The sequence below is a fragment of the Cucumis melo genome, chromosome 3, assembly GCF_025177605.1.
Source record: "Cucumis melo cultivar AY chromosome 3, USDA_Cmelo_AY_1.0, whole genome shotgun sequence".
Classification (NCBI taxonomy): domain Eukaryota; kingdom Viridiplantae; phylum Streptophyta; class Magnoliopsida; order Cucurbitales; family Cucurbitaceae; genus Cucumis; species Cucumis melo.
Genome location: NC_066859.1, coordinates 20,530,003 through 20,549,166, shown reverse-complemented (window position 1 = coordinate 20,549,166; position 19,164 = coordinate 20,530,003). Strand labels below are relative to the sequence as shown.

At 33.2% G+C, this 19,164-nt stretch overlaps 1 protein-coding gene and 1 long non-coding RNA gene across 5 annotated transcripts; one reads left to right on the top strand and one right to left on the bottom strand.

Annotated features, from left to right (window-relative positions):
• Positions 1-911: 911 nt before the first annotated feature.
• LOC127148683 (uncharacterized) lies at positions 912-1,490 on the top strand. The gene has a single exon (XM_051082879.1). It carries the CDS (start codon positions 912-914, stop codon positions 1,488-1,490), a length of 579 nt encoding a protein of 192 aa, XP_050938836.1.
• Positions 1,491-13,366: 11,876 nt separating this feature from the next.
• Positions 13,367-16,989, bottom strand: LOC103496624 (uncharacterized). 4 transcript variants are annotated; one of them, XR_001763566.2, is made up of 8 exons: positions 16,686-16,989; positions 15,717-16,566; positions 14,989-15,065; positions 14,663-14,745; positions 14,505-14,559; positions 14,288-14,367; positions 14,022-14,189; positions 13,367-13,614 (listed from the first exon to the last, which is right to left on the bottom strand). It is a non-coding gene; the product is annotated as an uncharacterized LOC103496624 (long non-coding RNA). The 4 variants fall into 4 exon arrangements; XR_539179.3 differs by having other exon boundaries at positions 14,505-14,745; XR_001763563.2 differs by having other exon boundaries at positions 14,288-14,745; positions 15,717-15,778; positions 16,469-16,566.
• Positions 16,990-19,164: the final 2,175 nt, after the last annotated feature.

Below are 19,164 nucleotides of genomic sequence, written 5' to 3'. Positions count from 1 at the left end.
CTACATAAAATTCAAGTCTACACTAGATAGCCCCGAGACCTTAGTTTATTGAATTCAAGATTATAACATTCAATTTTCACTAATAAATTGTCAATAACAACTTTATTGAATAGAATTTAATTTCAACTACAAACTACGAGTTTTATGACATAAATTCCAACAAAATTAGCTACAACCAATGCTACTTTTAAACCTTCATTTGCTACAGTGTTTAGTATTTGATACAATTTTTACTATCTAAACGGGAGTTACGGGGTGCTAACACCTTCCCCGTACACAAATGACTCCCAGGCTCTACCCTATAGGATTAGAAACGATAATGTAGTAGTGTTGACCTTTGAGGAGTTTTGCTTCCATGCAGGTGCACGAAAAGTTCTCACTCAATTTGGTCATACAATCACATGTAACAATTGTGATCAAATTGAGGGCCTTTTATCGTTTAGGACTTATATTCAACTTCATTCATTAGGATTTGCATATCATGTCAACTCATATGTCTTAGAATGTTAATTTTTCTATCTTATTATATTATTCTCACACACTAGCACAAGTCCTCTACTCAGGTTGTACCTGTAGGATTAGATACGAGAATGTAGTAGTGTTTGACCTTTGAGGAGTCCTTGCTCCTGTGCAGGCACGCGAAAAGTTCTCATTCAATTTGGTTGTGTAATCGAGTGTGACTATACACCGTTTTGAGTGCCTGTGTCAGATAGGATACTATTATTAACTTCACTAAGTTTTTGAGCCATTGCATTATTTGATCCTTTTCTTTCTTGCATTTGGCATTTACATCTAGACTCATCCCAATTGAATCATTATTCTCTAAGAAAAGATAAAAAGCTAAAACTTAAAAAATAGCTCAAGGTTCACCTCCTCAGCATCTATATTGGACAAGAAGAAAGGCTTGAATAATGGATGAGCAAACCAATGATCAAGTTCAAGTAGTTCGTCAAGAAGTTGAAGGATTGAAAGATCAAGTGGTAAAGATCCTGGAATTGCTCACTACTAGAAGAGGAAAGAGTGTTGCGGGGACTTTATCACAAGTGGAAGTAGATCTGAACCAGATACTAGAGGACATGCCTGCATACCCTCCGGGTTTTACTCCTCAAAGGTCGTCTACTCCATGCGTGGTGGATAGGACATATCCTACATCCTTTCCCACACAAAATTCTAACCCGACCATCCAACAGATAGCCCATGTGAGCGATCCAATATTTACCCCAATTATGGAAAGTGGTAAGAAAATTTTAGAAGAGCAAGATAGTAGAAGAAGACTGGAATTTCTAGAAGAAAGATTGCACGCCATTGAAGGTACAGACATGTACGGGAGTATCGACATAGCACAACTATGTTTGATATCAAATATGGTCATCCCTCTCAAATTCAAGACTCCAGATTTTGAGAAGTACAATGGAACCATGTGCCCAAAAAGTCATCTAGTTATGTACTGTCAAAAAATGTTAACTTACGCTCTGACGATAAATTGTTGATTCATTGCTTTTCAGACAGCTTAGTTGGCCCGGCTGCTCGCTGGTACATGCCTGGATGGTTCACAAGTGCATAGGTGGAAGGATCTCGTCGATTCATTCTTAAAACAATATAAGTACAACATTGTTATGACACCCGACTGTGTGGATCTTCAAAGGATGAAAAAAAAGAATGTTGAAACTTTTAAAGAGTATGCACAACGGTAGAGAAAATTAGCTGCACAAGTACAACCTCCCCTAATTGACAAAGAATTGACAATCATGTTGATAAACACTTTTCGAGCCCTAACTATGATAGAATGGTTGGAAGTGCTTCAACTAATTTCTCGAACTTCATAACAATTGAGGAGAGAATTGAATTTGGAGTGAAGAATGGAAGGATCACTGATTCTTCTTAAGAGACAAGAAGGATGATGACCTCAAAGAAAAAAGAGGAAGAAATACATAAGTTGAGCTTGACTCAAAGAGTAGTGCATGTATCCTCACCAATCGTCGAATAGATAAATTACTTTCCTAGTTATCAGAATGGAGGTAAAAGTCTATTTGGTTAGGCAACTCAGAGAAAGACAAGGAACAATCGAAAGCAAACCCATTTTGATCACATACTTAAGTCGTATACAAAGCTTTTGTCTAAACTTTTAAAGAGTCATCAAGTGGCTATCGTACCACCAAAGCCTTTGCAACCACCATATTCTAAGTGGTATGACCCCAACGCAAAATGTGAATATTATTGGGTTTTATGTCCTAAAACTCGTAAATAGTAAATATAATCAATTGACCGTCATTAATAGTGTTTTATTATTATAATTTCAATAAGTGTTATTGATTATATTATTAGTTTTGTCTTAATAACCTAAATCCAATAAACTAACATCCTAAGCTGTTTGATGAGTCTTGAACAGTATGTAGAGACATACGGGGATCAATGTTCAAGATCAGATTAAAGGGTCTATAGTATAGGGTTATGGTTGGGTACCTTATCCTGTTAACACTATGGATACGACTTACTTTGTATTTGATACAAACACATTATTCCAATGCGTTCATGTATGCGACATGCGAGTGAGGGTATCCTATACAATGAGTTTACCACGAAATAGTAATCACTAGATGTAACCCCGTTAACTAGTTGGATTTCTATTTCATGAGGATGACCTAGGTGACTTAGTCTTAATCCTGAGTGTATTATGAACTCCTGTTTACGATTGATTGTCCTTTGATTTGTACAGGTGAGAGTGACCAAATTTTCGACTCAATATGCTTATCATTTTGGGGACAAGACCGAGTGGGGAGCTGGAAACATAATCACACAAGATGGAATTCACTCCTTCCCATCTTTAGGGTAAGTAGAGTGTTCCCTTAAATGGTGTCTCCGGGACTTGAACAAAGGGCCCTACCCTTTTTATGGCACGAGAGGGGTTTCTGTTTAGTGGTTGGACCATAAACAGGTTGTTCATTGGAGGAGCACTAATATTTAAGGACTAGAAGTAACCCAGGGGTAAAACGATAATTTGACCCAGCTGGTGTTACGAACACCTGTGAAGGACTAACTTACTGGTATTGGTCTATATCCGTGGACACAGAAATATATCTATAGTGAGAAGAGTTCAACTGTGAGTCTTTAGTGGAATGTACACACGGTTAACGAATATTGATTAATGTGGTTAATGAGTTTAGCTAATTAATCTCATATCGTTGTAGCTTCTGATCTGTAGGTCCATTAGGTCCCCTTCCTAGCATAAAGAGTAATGAGATTTATTTATATTGGTTGTAATTTGAAATGTTCAAATTTACTTTGGGAATTAATATAATGTATATTGATACATTATAATATAAAATTTATATTTTAATTAGACTTTATTATATAAATTTAATTTTGGATATGATTCAAAATTAAATTACGAGAATAAGTTCAAATATTAGTTTAATGTGAATTAGATTTATATTAAAACTATAGGTTAAAATTTAATATGCATGTGATACATATTAAAACTATAGGTTATGAGAGAAATTTATATTTGAATATGATTCAAGTTTTGGATTAAATTAAATATAAGATATTTAATTTAGAAATTAATTAATTGTAGAATTAATTAATAGTTTAGTTTAATTTCGTTTAATTAAATTTGATTTAATTAAATTAATTAAATTAAAACTATAGGTTATGCGAGAGATATTCATTTAAATATGATTTAAATGAAATAGTAATTAAATATGATTTAATAAATATAATATAATATAATATAATATAATATAATATAATATAATTAATTAAATATATATTAATTTAATATTTATTTATAAATTAATAAGGAACGTAGGTGGTTTTTCCACGTTCCCATTTATTATCTCTAACTTCCCTCTTCTTCCGACTGAAGAAGAGAGATTTTTTGCGTAACGAATTTTTGAGGGGTGAGTTCTGCGAATACTGAGTTGCTCTCCCATTCTCTCTGAACAAATTTTCTCTCTAAAAGAAAAACTTTCTCAATCCAATTTGGTTTCCACAAACCATCTCAATCAGAGAATATGAAGGTTTCCAAGTGGTGGTGCCCCAAGTTGGTATTTGATAGATTCAGAGTCGTCAACGAGAGTAAGTTCTTCTTCTTTGTTTTTCCTTCACAACATGTTTAACATAAAAAATTAGTTTTGTAATTTTTGCCAATGTATTGGTATTTTTAAGGTTCCAATTAAAATTGGGTCTCTGTAATTCTTCTGTTGTAAAGGGTTTTCATCCCTTCAAATATCATGCTGGGGCAGTTGGGCATTTTATGGAGAACTGTTTTCCTTTGAAAGCAAAGGTACAAAGTCTAGTCAAGGTCGAATGGTTGAAATTCAAAAAGATAGGAGAAGAGCCTGACGTCAACCAAAACCCTTTACCAAATCATGTCTCGCCGTAAATGTTGCTGACACATTCACAGAAAGATACAAGAATAAGGTGTGTGATGTGACTACTTCAATGAATACGCTTTTCCATATCTTTTGTGGAGCTAGATATTTGTCACCAAGGTTTAACAATGATGAGGGGGAGAAATTTGGATGTGCCAACGAGAAGCAGTGTTTATACCACCTTGAGATAGATGACCATTTCATTGAGGATTGTCGTGAGTTCAAGAATGAGGTAAAAAAGCTGATGGATGCAAAGATTCTCTTGGTAGGACAGATGAACATGCAAGAAATCGAGGTTGATATGATTATTGATGCTTCAAATGATACCTCAATTACGATTATCTCTGAAAATACTATTTCGCCTCATCCATTGGTTTATCAGTGTCCACCAGAATTTGAGTTGAACAATTGGGAGATTAAGAAGACGCTAAAAGTCTCTAATGGATCACAAAAGTAATAGCGTTTTGTGCACCATCTGACTATGCCTAAGGTCACAAGGTTTCTTTTCTTTTTGTAATAAGGGCATCCTTCCTTGTTTTTACAAAGTTGCATTTTTAATACCATAGTCATTTTACTTCCTTTATTTTTTCTAAGAAATGAAGAATGTTGATTCTATCCCAAATACCGTATCTATTCCTCTTATTTCTCTATTTTTACTTTTTTTTTCCTTTTTACCGATACAATTTAGGATCTGTAATAAGGACACCAAAGTTGAAGGCAACATCGATGACGTTGTTGATTTCGAGGTTTCAATCTGTAATCTTAAGCAGAATATTGAAGGATGAAAAATGATATATCTCCTGAATTACTAAGATTGATAGAGTAAGAGAAAAAAAGACTATGTCATTAAATCAAGAGACTTTGAAGGTTATCAATTTGGGAACACCAGAAGAAGTGAAAGAAGTGTGAATTGGCATTTTAGCTCTAGAGTAGGATCAATCAGATCTGGTGACCCTACTTCACGAGTTTAAAGATATTTTGCATGGTCCTATCGGAATATGCCTGGTTTTGATACAAAGATTATAATACATTGATTACCACTTAAACTAGAATGTAAGCCTATACGACAAAAGCTTCGTAAGTTGAGCCAAAGGCATCAAACAACCATCGATTCATTTTGGTAACCATAGTCTATTTCAAGAAGTGGGTAGAGGATGCTTCATACAAGAGTGTCACCAAGCAAGCCATTGTCAAGTTCATACGGAGGAACATTATATGTTGATATGGTTTGCCTAAGCGTATCATTACAAATAATGGAAAAAACATAAACAATAAATTAATGGAGGAGTTGTGCAGTCAGTTCAAGGTTAAACACTCTAATTCCATTTTGGTTAAACTTTAATTTTTTTGTAGACTAGTTTTTATTTTATTTGAAATTATTTACTTCATTTTGGTGTCCAATCACACTATAAAAAGATTGGAGGCGACTCTTTTTTTTTCCTTTTTAAAATTATCCCTTTTTAAGGATGTCGGCTGCTCTGCATCGTCTCGGGTACGTGGCGACAACCTCCATACCCGATCAAGACACAAAAATATATATATCGATAGCATGTTACACAATTCACAATAATATTAGATTGATGATCGTTGAAGATACACATAATTTATCGACCAATTTGAAGCGTGATATAATTGAACTAGATGTGAGTCGATATCATCTGATGACCCGAGTGAGAGATGATATTACCAATCAAATTTGGACAACATTTGAAGGATAGATACAAGTTATGTCCATGTTATTTTTTTTATTTGTGCACTGGGTCTTCTTTGTATTAAATGATATAAAATTTTGATAATTTTCTTTTTTATGTTTAATGCAGGACATATATTTTTGTTTAATGTTAAATTGAATTAGATGTGAATAAAATAAAATAAAAATAAATGACATATTTTTATATTACTGATGTTGTTGTTATCATTAGCTTAATGTAGGACATTATTAAGAAAATAAGAAATAAGAAAAAGGAAACAAGAAATAGTTATCAAACATGTTTTCTGTTTCTGTTTCTATTTCTTTTTTTTTTTCAAGAAACAAAAAACAGAAACAATTATCAAACACATTCTTGTTTCTTGTTCTAAAAAAAGAAGAAACATGGAACAAGAATAGAAAATAGGGAATATGAAAGTTACCAAATGGGCTCTAAGTGTCATAAGACTAAGACACATGACTTGATTAGATAATGGGTATCTATATATTTATCTAATATTTATAATACTTCTGTGAGACCCTGACTGTGCAATGAAGTACGCGTTGAGACTACACGCGACAAGACCGATTATGCGACGAAACCATGTGTAATGAAAGTTGGCGCATGAAGAATTGCGAAGCAACTACGTGTTGCGTTCTAAATCTAATGATGAGAGAAGACTATGTGATGAAATTGTTACGCGACATGAAGTGACTACGCGAAGAACTATTAGGCGACTTGAGCCTACTTCATCGAGAACCAATAATGTGACCTGACATGACCCTGATGTCAGTAGGTCGGCGATTGATTTGACCTTGTCGTCTAATCCAAATTCTGGATAAGAAATGGTCAGGGATACATGGCGTCTTAGGATTTGACTGATTCTTACCGTAGATAGAGGTAATCATTACGACATAGGCTTCCTCGTGGGAAAGAGTATACATAGAAAAGAAAGTCTAGTCATATTAAACGAATGTTGCTCTACTTTCACTAAAAATTCCCAAGGTGTCTCCAACATTTTGATCAAGGTCTAAAGTTGACCGAAAAGGGGAAATGAGCTCGTGGGTAGCAACTCGCTATTATAAGTGTGAGTGGTTCTTCCCACAAAATGTTTCCAAATGAAACGAATTTCTAAAATGTGTTGTATCCTTAAATATATTCTAATTGAGACTATGAACCATATGATTTCCCTTATGTTTTTCAATTCTTAAGATGCATATGACTTATATATGAATTGGGTTATTATGCATTGGAATGATGTGATGAAATGATGTATACTAAAGAATGCATGGGATTCGATAAAGGTTGAAGTGAGATGATCATGCAATGCGATATGAGTTATAATAATGCTTTAAAAGAAGTATTTTGTGAGAGATTTTCCAAAAGAAAAAAAAAATGTTTTGAGAGCATTCTCTTCGAGTCTTACGTTGCATTTATGTTTAACGTGTTGTGTATGTATTGTTGATATTGACATTGTATATTTGAAAAGAGAAAAGTAATGTTCTTGAAATGATAATTTCAAAAGAATGCATGAGACTACATGAGGTTTGAAATGAGATGATCTTTGTGTCCTATGTGATATAATGCCTTATTCTTGTTGTGTGATCTGGATAAGATACTTTATTCTTTCTATGTGATCTCGAATAGAATGTCCTATTCATGGTATGTGATCCTGAATAAGATGTCTCATACTTGCTGTGTGATTTGGTGTGGGGTGCTTCATACTTGTTGTGTGATTTGGTATGAATGTCATTTGCTTGCTGTGTGATCTGGGATTGGAAGATGTGTTATGCGTAGTGAATTCATGGAACTTGTTATATGCGTTGGGATTACTCTTATAGCTGCAACTTGACAAAAGAGTGTGGTAAACTCTTGAGCTGAGGAAATGGTACAAAGATGTAATTGAATATGCAGAATGATTCCGCTAAATGACTATGTGGTATGCAAGAGGCATATGATGCGATATGAATTAGGGTGAAAGAATTGAAAAGAAAGAATTTTATGTGAATTATGATGAATGATAAAAGGAGTGATTCTTCCTTAGGATTTCTGATTTGTTGATAAATTGAGATGTGAAGATTCTTAATGCCTTGAATGAATATTTTTTTAAAAAAATTCAAAGATATAATGATTGACTTACATTTTATTTACATCGCTTGATTTGGCTATGTTGCGTTAAGATAACCTTGATTTAGTAAAAGGATTGATAAAAGATGCTACTCACTAAACATCTCGTCTAACCTTTTAAATGTTTTGTCTTATTTCCCCCAAGGTAGCAAAGGACATCCAACATTGAACTTGTAGCCTTAATCGCCTTTTGTGCCTTGTAATCACATCATTTTGGTAGTGGTCACTATTATCTCGCATAGCATGTAGAAGCTAGGCGAGAAGAGTCAAGTCGTCGATTTGAGTTTACTATGTTTCTTTTAAAAGAGTTATGTACTAAGAATCATGTGTACCTTGCTATTTGTTTATCAATGAAGTTTTCTTGTTTCATTCAAGTTCAAATTATGAGATTAAATTTGTGGTTTAAGAAGTTGTTCCGCTTACTAGATATTCAGCGTGCTATCTCGCGGGGAGATACAAATTGAGTGACTAAGAGGCACACTTCCACTTGATCGCATGAATTGAAATTTAAGGCGGGACATGATAACTCGCCCTTAGATGCTCATTACATATATGAAATATGCTTCATTAAAACCTTACTAGGGAAAACCCCAATGAGAAAAAATCTTAGTGAAGGAAAAAGAGTGCGTATTTCATATATACTTACAAAAATAAAATTTACTCCCCCTCATGGACATATCATTTGAGATCTCTAAGTTGTCGTATTCCAATGTTGTGCACCAATTTTTCAAAGGCTGCGGTAGGTAATGTTTTTGTAAATAAATTTGCTAGGTTATCTTTTGAAAGATTTTTTTGTACTGTGATGTCTATTTTTCTTCAAGATCATGAGTGTAGCTTTGGTGAGATGTACTTTGTTCTATCACCTTTAATTAACCTCCTTTTATTTGAGCTATACATGTCATGTTGTTTTCGTATAATGTTGTTGGAAGAAGTTTACTAGAAGACAAACCACATGATTCCTGAATGTGTTGAGGCATCGATCTTAACCATATACATTATCGACTAGCCTCGTGAATTGCAAGAATTTCATCATGATTTGAGGTGGTGGTTGTTATGGTATGTTTTATTGATTGCCAAGATATAGCAGTCCCTTCACATATGAATAGATAATCTATTTGAGATCTAGCTTTGTGTGGATCTGCAAAACCAACTACATTAAATTTTGATTTATTTGAACAAAATAATCTCATATCAATTGACCTCGAGATAACGAAGTATATGTGTTTAATTCTATTATAATGTCTTTTTGTTGGAGAAGAACTGTATCTAGCTAATAAATTTACTAAAAATGCGATATATGGTCTTGTATTATTAGTAAGATACATAGTGCACTAATTGCACTAAGATATGATACTTCTGGTCCAATGAATTCTTCATTATCATCTCAAGGTCGAATATATCTTTCTTCACATCTAGTGAACGAACTTGCATTGGAATGTTCAATGGATGTGCTTTATCCATATAAAACTTTTCGAAATATTTTTTGTATAAGTTGATTGGTGAACAAATGCCTCATCTGCTAGATGCTCAATTTGCAAACCAAGGCAAAATTTTATTGCAGCCATCTATTTTGTCTAGTTTAACTTTGATATTACTCTTTATTTTCTATTCACTTATCACTTATCTATTTATTTTCATTTATTTTTAGCATTGTTGTTGTTGTTGTTCACATGAGGTTTCCGGAGAAATTTGGTTCATTGAGTAACTTGTGTTGATCTTGTGCTTGTGTTGGTTTGATGTGATGTAGTTTGATCTCTAGAATTTGATCATCTGATTCTCTCTCGGTTAAATGCTTACGCTTGATTTGAGAAAATGGAGTACGTGATGTTCTTGAAGTTGAAGTCTTGAAAGGAAGCTTGTATCTTCAAAGGAGCTTCAATCTTCGAGGACGGTCGACTTCAGAAGTTTGGGAGTCTTCTGGTTCTTAGGAAGAATTCTCTCTAGATCTTCTAGAGTAAAAAATTTTCCACCTCTACAAATGAAGAGAACCCCTCTATTTATAGAGTTCTCTGGTAGGCTTTTATGGACTTGGGCCTAGTTAGACCATGGACCATATCCCTGGGTTCAACCATATGAATTTGGGTCATATTTAACCTTTAGGCTAAATTAAGCTTATTTTTGGGCTTAGTTGAATTTTAGCCCAAGTGAATTATATTTAATTGACCAAAATTTTTAAAACATTTGAAATCTCAAAGGGTTTAAATAAAGGTTTTGTTTTATCCATGAGTTGAGGTAGAAATCTCCCAAGCCAAGCCAAGCCAATCTCCTTGTTCACCGAGCCACTTAAGCCGTTTCCATCCGTGCTGAGTTTCGGTGAGTTTTGGTAGTGGTAGTTTAAGGAGTTCTTAACGCTTTCTATAGCCGATGCGAGTATAAATGTTGAAATAAAACGTTAGACTTATTGGTTGGGTTAACTTTTGATCCTTGAAGGTGTTAGAGAGGTGACGCTCGAGTTCTTGGGTTTTACGGCAAGTGTAGTTTGGAGCCAAATCTCCTCTACTTGGGTAAGTCTGTGGATGTTGCCTTGAAGTATTTTAAATGTGAATTTTGGTGGTGTCATCATTTAAACCCTTATATTTTTGTTTAGGTGGATTCGTTTGGACACCGATTTGGACAAGAATTTTAACTTTTCAGGTAAGGGATTTCTTACTATTGGACCCCAGATTGAGACTGGAAACGTAGTAACCCATATGGGAATGATACGATAACGACTGTACTGAATTGATTGATGCATGTTTGCCTAGAAAACATCACTAGTATGCACTCTTGACTTATTAAAGGTGACATGATAGTTAGTTGTAGCTTAGGTATTTATACATGTGATATAGTTGTTCTGCTGATGGAGCACAGATGCCCAGATGTTCTGTGTAATTTAGTTATGTTGATGGACCGTGCTATTAATTGAAATAGTAATGTCGATGGATTATGGAAATCTTAATGTTATGTATAGTTGAGGTATGTTGTTGGGTTACTTATTATCGAGTTATGTCGTTGATGGACTAAGAATTTAGGAACCTCAGGTCTAGATTGTGTATTTGCTGTTGGACTGTGTTGTAGACTGAATACGACCGTTATGCATAAAATGGACGTTACGTATAATATGGACGTTATGCATAATGTAGGTTACCTGTAGTTGTGCTAGGGTTTGGACCGAGACAGAGTTACCGACAGGTGAATTTATAAAGTGATGATTTGACTAGTTGACTGGATTTAGGTAATATCACAACGATGTCTGAATTGGATATGCATATAGCGACTGAGGAGACTGTTGATTAAACCTAAACTGTTTGACTGACTAAGCTCATAAACTGAGTCGTTAGCTTGAACGATATCGTGATGTGACTGTTGTAGACGGTTAGTATGGACTGAGGGGTAGCGGTTAGCTTTACCATGGGGCAGTGTACCTTGCAGGCACGGTGTCCTTCGGGATTCCTCGACTGATATGTGCATCCTTCGGGATTACTCAACTGATATGTGCATCCTTCAAGATCACTCGACTGATACGTGCATCCTTTGGGATCACTCGACTGATATGTGCATCCTTCGGGATCACTAGACTGATAGTGTATCCTTGGGGATCACTAGACTGTATGTATCCGACGGGATCACTAGACTAATTGATGTGTGTGTTCTACGGGACCACTAGACTGTTTATGTAGGGTACCCCTTAATAGGAAGCTAACTGTTATTACCCTAATGGGCCCAGTAGTGGGTCCTTTACTGGGTATATTTTTATACTCACCATTTTCTCTTTAACTTTTCAGGTAAGGGTAACGTGAGGGGCAGACCGACGAGAGGCAAGAAGGATGCGTGAAGACCATATGGACGCGTCTAGTTTTCTTTATGCTTCCGCTGATGTAGTTGCTGCTTTCTATTTCTTTTAATTATCAGATGGAGTCATGGTTAGAACATCTGTTTTACCGTTTTATTTTGATGACTTTGTGAACTATGCTTTGGGATTTTTGGGAAGTGATCTAAAATAGGGCCCGAAACTGTTTTTGTGATATTTTGAATGTTTTAAATGAAACGTAACAGGTCTTTTATGAGTTTGTGTGTTTTACCATTGAATCTTAGCACTAAGTAGTGACCTCAGCTTAGTCCGGAAAGTTGGTTCATTACAAGTTATTTTGTAATTGTATATTTTTTATATCCTTTAAAGTTGGTGTTTTTGTTTCCATTTCAGGGGAGTCTATCACTTTAAAAGGAGAAGCTATTACTTCTTGGTCTTTGCTACTTTGAAACTTGATTTATTCCAAAGGTTGGACATGTAGAAGTTATTTGTCTTTTTGGATTTGTTATTTCCCAAGTTGGTGAAGAAGAATTTGTATGAATCGCTTGATGTGTTGGGAATGTAAGATTTTGATAATAAGTTCTATATTTCATCAATTGGAAAAAGTATATATTTGTTTTAAGTTTTTCCATAGTTTTATAATATTCTTGTGTATTTCACTTTGTTCAATTTTGTTAAAAGAATCAACATATCTTTGACCAAAACTCATTATCTAGATCTACTTTATTTAATGAAAAGGGTTTGGAGATAATATTAGTTGGTTAATATTTTGCATATCAAAATGGGTTGGAGATAAGGTTGGATCTCTTTCTTTTGCATAAAAAGGTTGCAGTATTGTATTACCGAACCGTACTCCTTGAAGGTTTACAGAAGTATTTGAATGAGCAGGTTCGCCGATAGAAGAAAATATGGGAAATTCTAATCTTGTAGATTGGGATTTGAACTGTATTTCTACACTTCCGTCCTTGTTTTCAACAATTTGAGTCAATTTTGGATTTTCAATTGATGGTTTAAAAGCATATTCTAAACTCCATCTAGGATTATGAGTAATTTGATTCCAAGATAACATTTTTTAGGAATAGGTATTTGAATGTTCGATATTGGCTTCCATGAGAAGAGTTTGATCTTTAGGAGAAGTTCTAAGGGCTTTAGGGGATAAATTTGTGTGCGTCAATTTATAATGTATTCAAAATATTCCTATGATGGAATTCGGTTTGTGGTTCCCAATCCATATTTAGGATTTTAATATCAAGCATTAAAGAATGAAGTATATTTGGCTCACTTAATGAAACAGTAAAATTTGGATAACAATTAAAGTAAACTGGTCCTTTTTTAAGATTTGATTCAACTATAGAAAGTACAGAATTTGAAATGCCTTTTATCTTGTATTTTTAAAAGAATAGGAGTATCTTGTATTATTAGAAAGCTCAATACATCACAAGGAAACTGATAAACTGAAGCATTTCTTCATACAACAAATATTACAGCAAATCCAAAATTCATCTGAAGCATACTTCTTACCGCATGCCCCACATAAGGTGTCACCATGCTCGTCTTCATCTTCTTCACACAACGTCTCTACCTCTTCCCTTGCCTGTGACTGCCATGCGTACATTCCTTGCATTTCAACTTCCCTCTGAAAACATTATCATAACATTAGTAGAGCAACAAACATTATCATAACTAATATCACTATCTCAACTTCATAAGGAACTTAAATCAATGGAGCTAAAGGAAGAAGAAATTATACCTTACATACCAAAGTATAAATCATATAATCGAAATAATTGAACATACTCATTCCAAACAAGAAAAGAAACCAAGTAGGGAAATGCCACCACTTCTGCACTAGTATAATGAACCAAAACTAGAAAGAAATAAGGAAAAAAAAAAAATCCAGCAACCAAATAGGAATCTCAACTACTTGTAATGTCACCAAGTAAAGAAACAAAAATCAAATCTAAGGTGCTTAAGTTAAGATAAACCTAAATGTACAATCCCATCAAGCAAAGAAACAAAAACCAACAACAAGAAGATACATACCAAAGTCTCATAATGTATCTCGAAGAAAATGCTCGATAACTCCTCCCTCATTGAAGCACTCGCGACCGTTGCTTTCTCTGTGTTGGGCATTATGACCTTTTCAACTAATGAATCTAAATAATCAATTCTTTTTGCCGTAGAGTGAATTGCCTCAAAATGTACCAAGGCCTGGATGAATCATGGAAGAAAAAAGGTATACATTTGACCACATGAAAACGAAGCTTATGAGAGAAATTTAAATGTTTCAAATAGACAAAAGAAAGTACCTAAATAAGTGGTTTGGATAATTCAGCATGCTCCACTGCCTTATCCAGAATTTCCCTAGCTTTTCCTTCATTCTAACATACTTGTCAAAACATTTAGTAAAAAAAAAACACTTCAAAATTCAAGAAAGATGTCATTTCCAGCTGATCATATGCCCTAGGAGACTGTTCAATAGAAAATGAATAAGTACTAAAACTACTTAAAACTTTGAGCACATACCAAAGTGAAAATAGCCAGCTTCCTTAGTTTAGTATGAATGGAACTTATTGCTCAGCTATGGAATACAATTAATAAGCCATGCATCAGTATGAACAGAAAAATATCAATGGTCAGTAAAATAAAAGATTCTCAAAGCCACATTTGCAAATTTTACTGACTACTGCTACAACTAGAATATTTAGTAGCCCATAAGATTCTCTGAAAGGGGGTCTGTCGATCCAGTCAAACTAGAAGCCATTATCTGTGCAAAATCATCATGAAAGAAGGGATGTAGGTTAGACACATAAATGATGCACAAGTTTAGAGACAATGATTAAATCTTCCTATATACTAAATTAGCACTCAAGTTTAAAGACAAAAAAAAATATATGATTTAGCCTCAACTTTCTAGTTGCCCTTGTTTATCTAAGCAACTTTAATTATGAAAAACAAAATTTGCTATCATATTCATCCTATAGAATCTTCACTGGAAAAACAATTATACCTTTAAATTCATAGAACCTTTGATAGTTGCCTTGACTTTATCAAAGTCTGAACTAATACATCTAAGAAAATTGAAACCTAGAAAGAAAGAGGAGAAGATGCATGATATAGAGTAAGAAGAGAAAGTGAGTAGTTGAAGCTAAAGTTGAAGAGAAGATCAGAATCAGCCATGGATGTGAAATATAACTGAATAATCTTATAATTGATATTTTCATATAATTCAGCCATTTATTTACAGAATCAACCATTTACTTAGAGAATCAACCATTTATTTATAGAATCATTATGTTTCACTAGCCTGCATTCTCAAATGTAGCAACATTCTTAAAAATCTCTAAACAAAAATATGCCACCATAGAGTGCAATAATAGTGACAATATAAAGGAGGTGATTAAATAATTTTGGAAGAGAAACATACCGATAACTATTGATTATCAAAAAATCAAAAGATGAAAAAGAAGGGAGATGCAAGAGAAACATACCCATAAGTATTCATTATCAAAGAAGAGTAAGCTCAAAAAACTCCACTCACCAAGTACCACACTCCAAGTACAACTATTGTAATAAGTGAAGTAGAATTTCATTGTAACAAAATTGTACTTTCATTTACTAGAGATTTTTCATTTCCACTTAAACAATCCATATATAAAAACCCAAGTAAAACCCAGAAAACCACATCAAAACCATAATTTGGAAATAGAAATCAAAAGAATACGTGAGGAAATTTACCTTGATCATTGTTGATCATTCCCGCTGCAAAGATGGTCATACCCTTTCACTAGCAGCATAAACTATTCATGACATTCATTGTTATAACAAAACCATGGCAGGTTATACATACATTACGAAACAAATATAGCATGGAGTAGACTCTTCATTGAAAATGTGAGTTGTATACAAAATAGGAGAGCCCTATAGCAAATGGAGTCCACAAAAACACATTTCGATTGGATTTACATAAAAAAAGAAAAACAATTTTAAGTTACAAAATGTTTAGAAAAAGAATTATGGTTGTAGCATGTTGTAAAAGTTTATTTTGCTCACTGACTACAGCCAAACCACCAAAACAATAAAACTAAAGAAACCAAAAAAAGAAAAAGACTAAGGACTTTTTAGAAACTCTGAAGAACCCCAATAGAGAAATGCTTATCTAAAAGATATCCCAAATCAAAAAATTTCCAAACACACTCTCAATTTTTAACAACTAATTCGACCCAATAGCAAAAAAGCTCAATAGCTAAATGATCATCAACAACAAAAAATCTGTCACATGATATAATTGTGGTCCATTTTGCACGCACAATAATCTAACACAAATAGTTACAATGATCTTTGAATGCTTGCACAAAGAATGCATACCTCAAAAGAATGATGACAACTTGCATTGAGATGAAAATGAAATAAAAAAAATACCTTCAATATTTAAAGGAATACAGTTTTAAGCCTTCTAAATATAAAATGAGAATTGAGATTAAATATACCATGCTCAACATACTTTCCTCTTGTCAATCGACACAACACGACATAAAAGAGAAATCGAAAACACTCGCAGCTGCACGAAAGCGAATTCCTGGCGAATCTGTCATTTGCAGTTCAAAAGAACAAAAAATAGTAGGTAAACCTACTAAAAGTGAAAGGAAGAGAAAAGGAAGAGACGAAAGGTAAAGTTAGAAGAAGAAAACCTTAAAAGAACGTTACCTGTTCGGTGCGACGAGTCGACGACTAGTTCGATGAGCAGGGAGTCGTTGGGTGAGGAGTGCGGTGAGTCGGCAGCAACGTTTGGGTGGTAGCCGCGTTGAGGAAAGGGTCTGCCAGAAGAGAAAAATCGGGAGAGGGATCTGTGAGAGAAGGAAATTCGGGGGAAGATTGAAAAAAATGAAAAAGGGCATTTAAGTTTTCTTTTCCGCGCTTTTATTTTTGTTTTCCCCTGTTTTTTCCTTCTATTTATTATAACATTAACATTAAAATGCTATGCTTGGATGCTATTAAAAGACTCATTTGTTGTAGTATATCTGATGCATCTGTTCCTAAAATGAGCGATACATGTGGATTGATAATAAATAAACAAGACTTTTGACAAGACTTTTAATGATTTTAATGATGCAAGTGTGCTCATGAGTCCATGAAGGAGGAGTTTTCGTAAGTAGTTGATATAAAGGCTCACAAGTTTGTCTGAAATTTGGAATTAAATATGAAATATAATTTAAACATTCTAAAAATCATTGCAGTTGATTTCATTGGAAAATTTGTTAGCAAATTCAATTGATCTTTGAATTGCTTTTATTTTTCCTTGGAAGATATCATAACCTAAAAATCTAATTTTTTTTGTTGAAATAACTTTATTTTGGGTAGAGAAAAAACTAAACCATTTTTTTTTAATTATCTTATGAAAAATTCTTAAATGTTTAAAATGTTGTTCTATGGATTGGAAAAATATCAAAACATCACCAATATAAACAATTGTAACATTTTTGATATGGATTAAAAATATCATTTATTATATTTTGAAATTCAAAAGGAGCATTCTTTAATCCAAATGGCATTACATTCCATTCATATTGTCCAAATGGAACATTAAATGTTGTTTTATACTTGTCTTTTTCAATAATTTGGATTTGCCAAAATCTAGATTTCATATCGAATTTTGAGAAGACTAGGGCATTTTGTATTCAGTTTATTAAGTCTTTCTAATTTGGTATAGGAAAGTGAAGTCATTCTAGTATGGAATTTAAAGGTTTATAGTTAATTACAAGGCGATGTACTCCTCGTTCAATTTTTGTTTGATTATTAACATAAAAAGCAGCGCAACTTCATGATGATTTACTTGGTCGTATAAGTTCTTTTTCTAAAAGCTCGTGGATTTCTTTATGACAGTATTGTAATAATTCAACATTCATTTGTATGGGTTTGGCTTTAGTAGGAATTTTTTATTCATGAAAGTTTTTTGTGTAAAGTAGGCTAACAATGTGTTGCTTCCGTTCCCGATTAAAAAGCATTAGGAATAGAGGTACAAATATCTTTTTCAATTAATTCCTTGAATTTATTAATTTGATTTTAAATATAAGAATCATTTAATTGTCCTTCAATTCTTTTATGACTTATTTCTTCTTTTAAAAATTGTATTTATCGTGTCTTTCTACGAATAGAATTTCTACGAATAGAATTAATAGTTTTATAGATTGAAGAACTTTGAATAGAATATATTGTTTTAGTAAATATAGGGTTTACAAATTTAAAAATGATTTCTTGATCTAGGATCTTTGAAACTATTCCTTTTTCATTTACAGAGAAAGGATATAGTTGAGAAAGGAACGAGGTTCCTAAAATTATTTTTTCATCTAATTCATATATGTATTTTTGAAACAATAACCTTGGTTACAAATGTGTGCATTTGATAGTTTATATTAAATCTTTTAACCTCTGGCCATCATCACCATGTAATTTTTTGGAGGTTTTCTCAAAGTATTTAGTAGGTATTAGTCCTTCTCGAAGGGTTTAAGCAATGGTTTTGTTTTATCAATGGGTTGAGGTTGTGATTTAATAGAGTAATTATGAAGTTCAAGTTTAGATTCTATTTTTTCTACTTGGTTGGATATTATGCATAGAATTTTATTGGAATAGTTATTTTGTAATTGTATGTTTTTTTATATCTTTTAAAGTTGGTGTGCCATTTGAGGGGAGTCTCATTTTAAAAGGAGAAGCTATTACTTCTTGATCTTTGCTACTTTGAAACTTGATTTCTTTTAAAGATGGGTATGCAGAAGTTATTTGTCTTCTTGGACTTGTTGTTTCCCAAGTTGGTGAAGAAGAATTTGTATTAATAGTTTCATGTGTTGGGAATCTAAAACTTTGATAATAAGTTATATATTTCATCAATCGGAAAAAGTACATATTTGTTTTAAGTTTTTCCATAGTTTTATAATATTTTTGGCATATTTTACGATATTCTTGACATATTTCACTTTGTTCAATTTTGTTAAAAGAATTAAAAAAACACATCTCTTAAAAATTTATTATTGTCTAACCAAAATTCATTATCTAGATCTACTTTATTTATTGAAATGAGTTTGGAGATAATATTTAGTTGGTTAATATTTTGCATATCAGAATAGGTTGAAGATAAGGTCTTCGATTTTCAGGAAGTTGTAGTTGCAAGTCAATTTGAGCAAACCCACTG

What these genes read in the sequence shown, in the direction of transcription:
- LOC127148683 (XM_051082879.1), top strand. Translation starts at nt 912, where the DNA reads ATGGATGAGCAAACCAATGATCAAGTTCAAGTAGTTCGTCAAGAAGTT.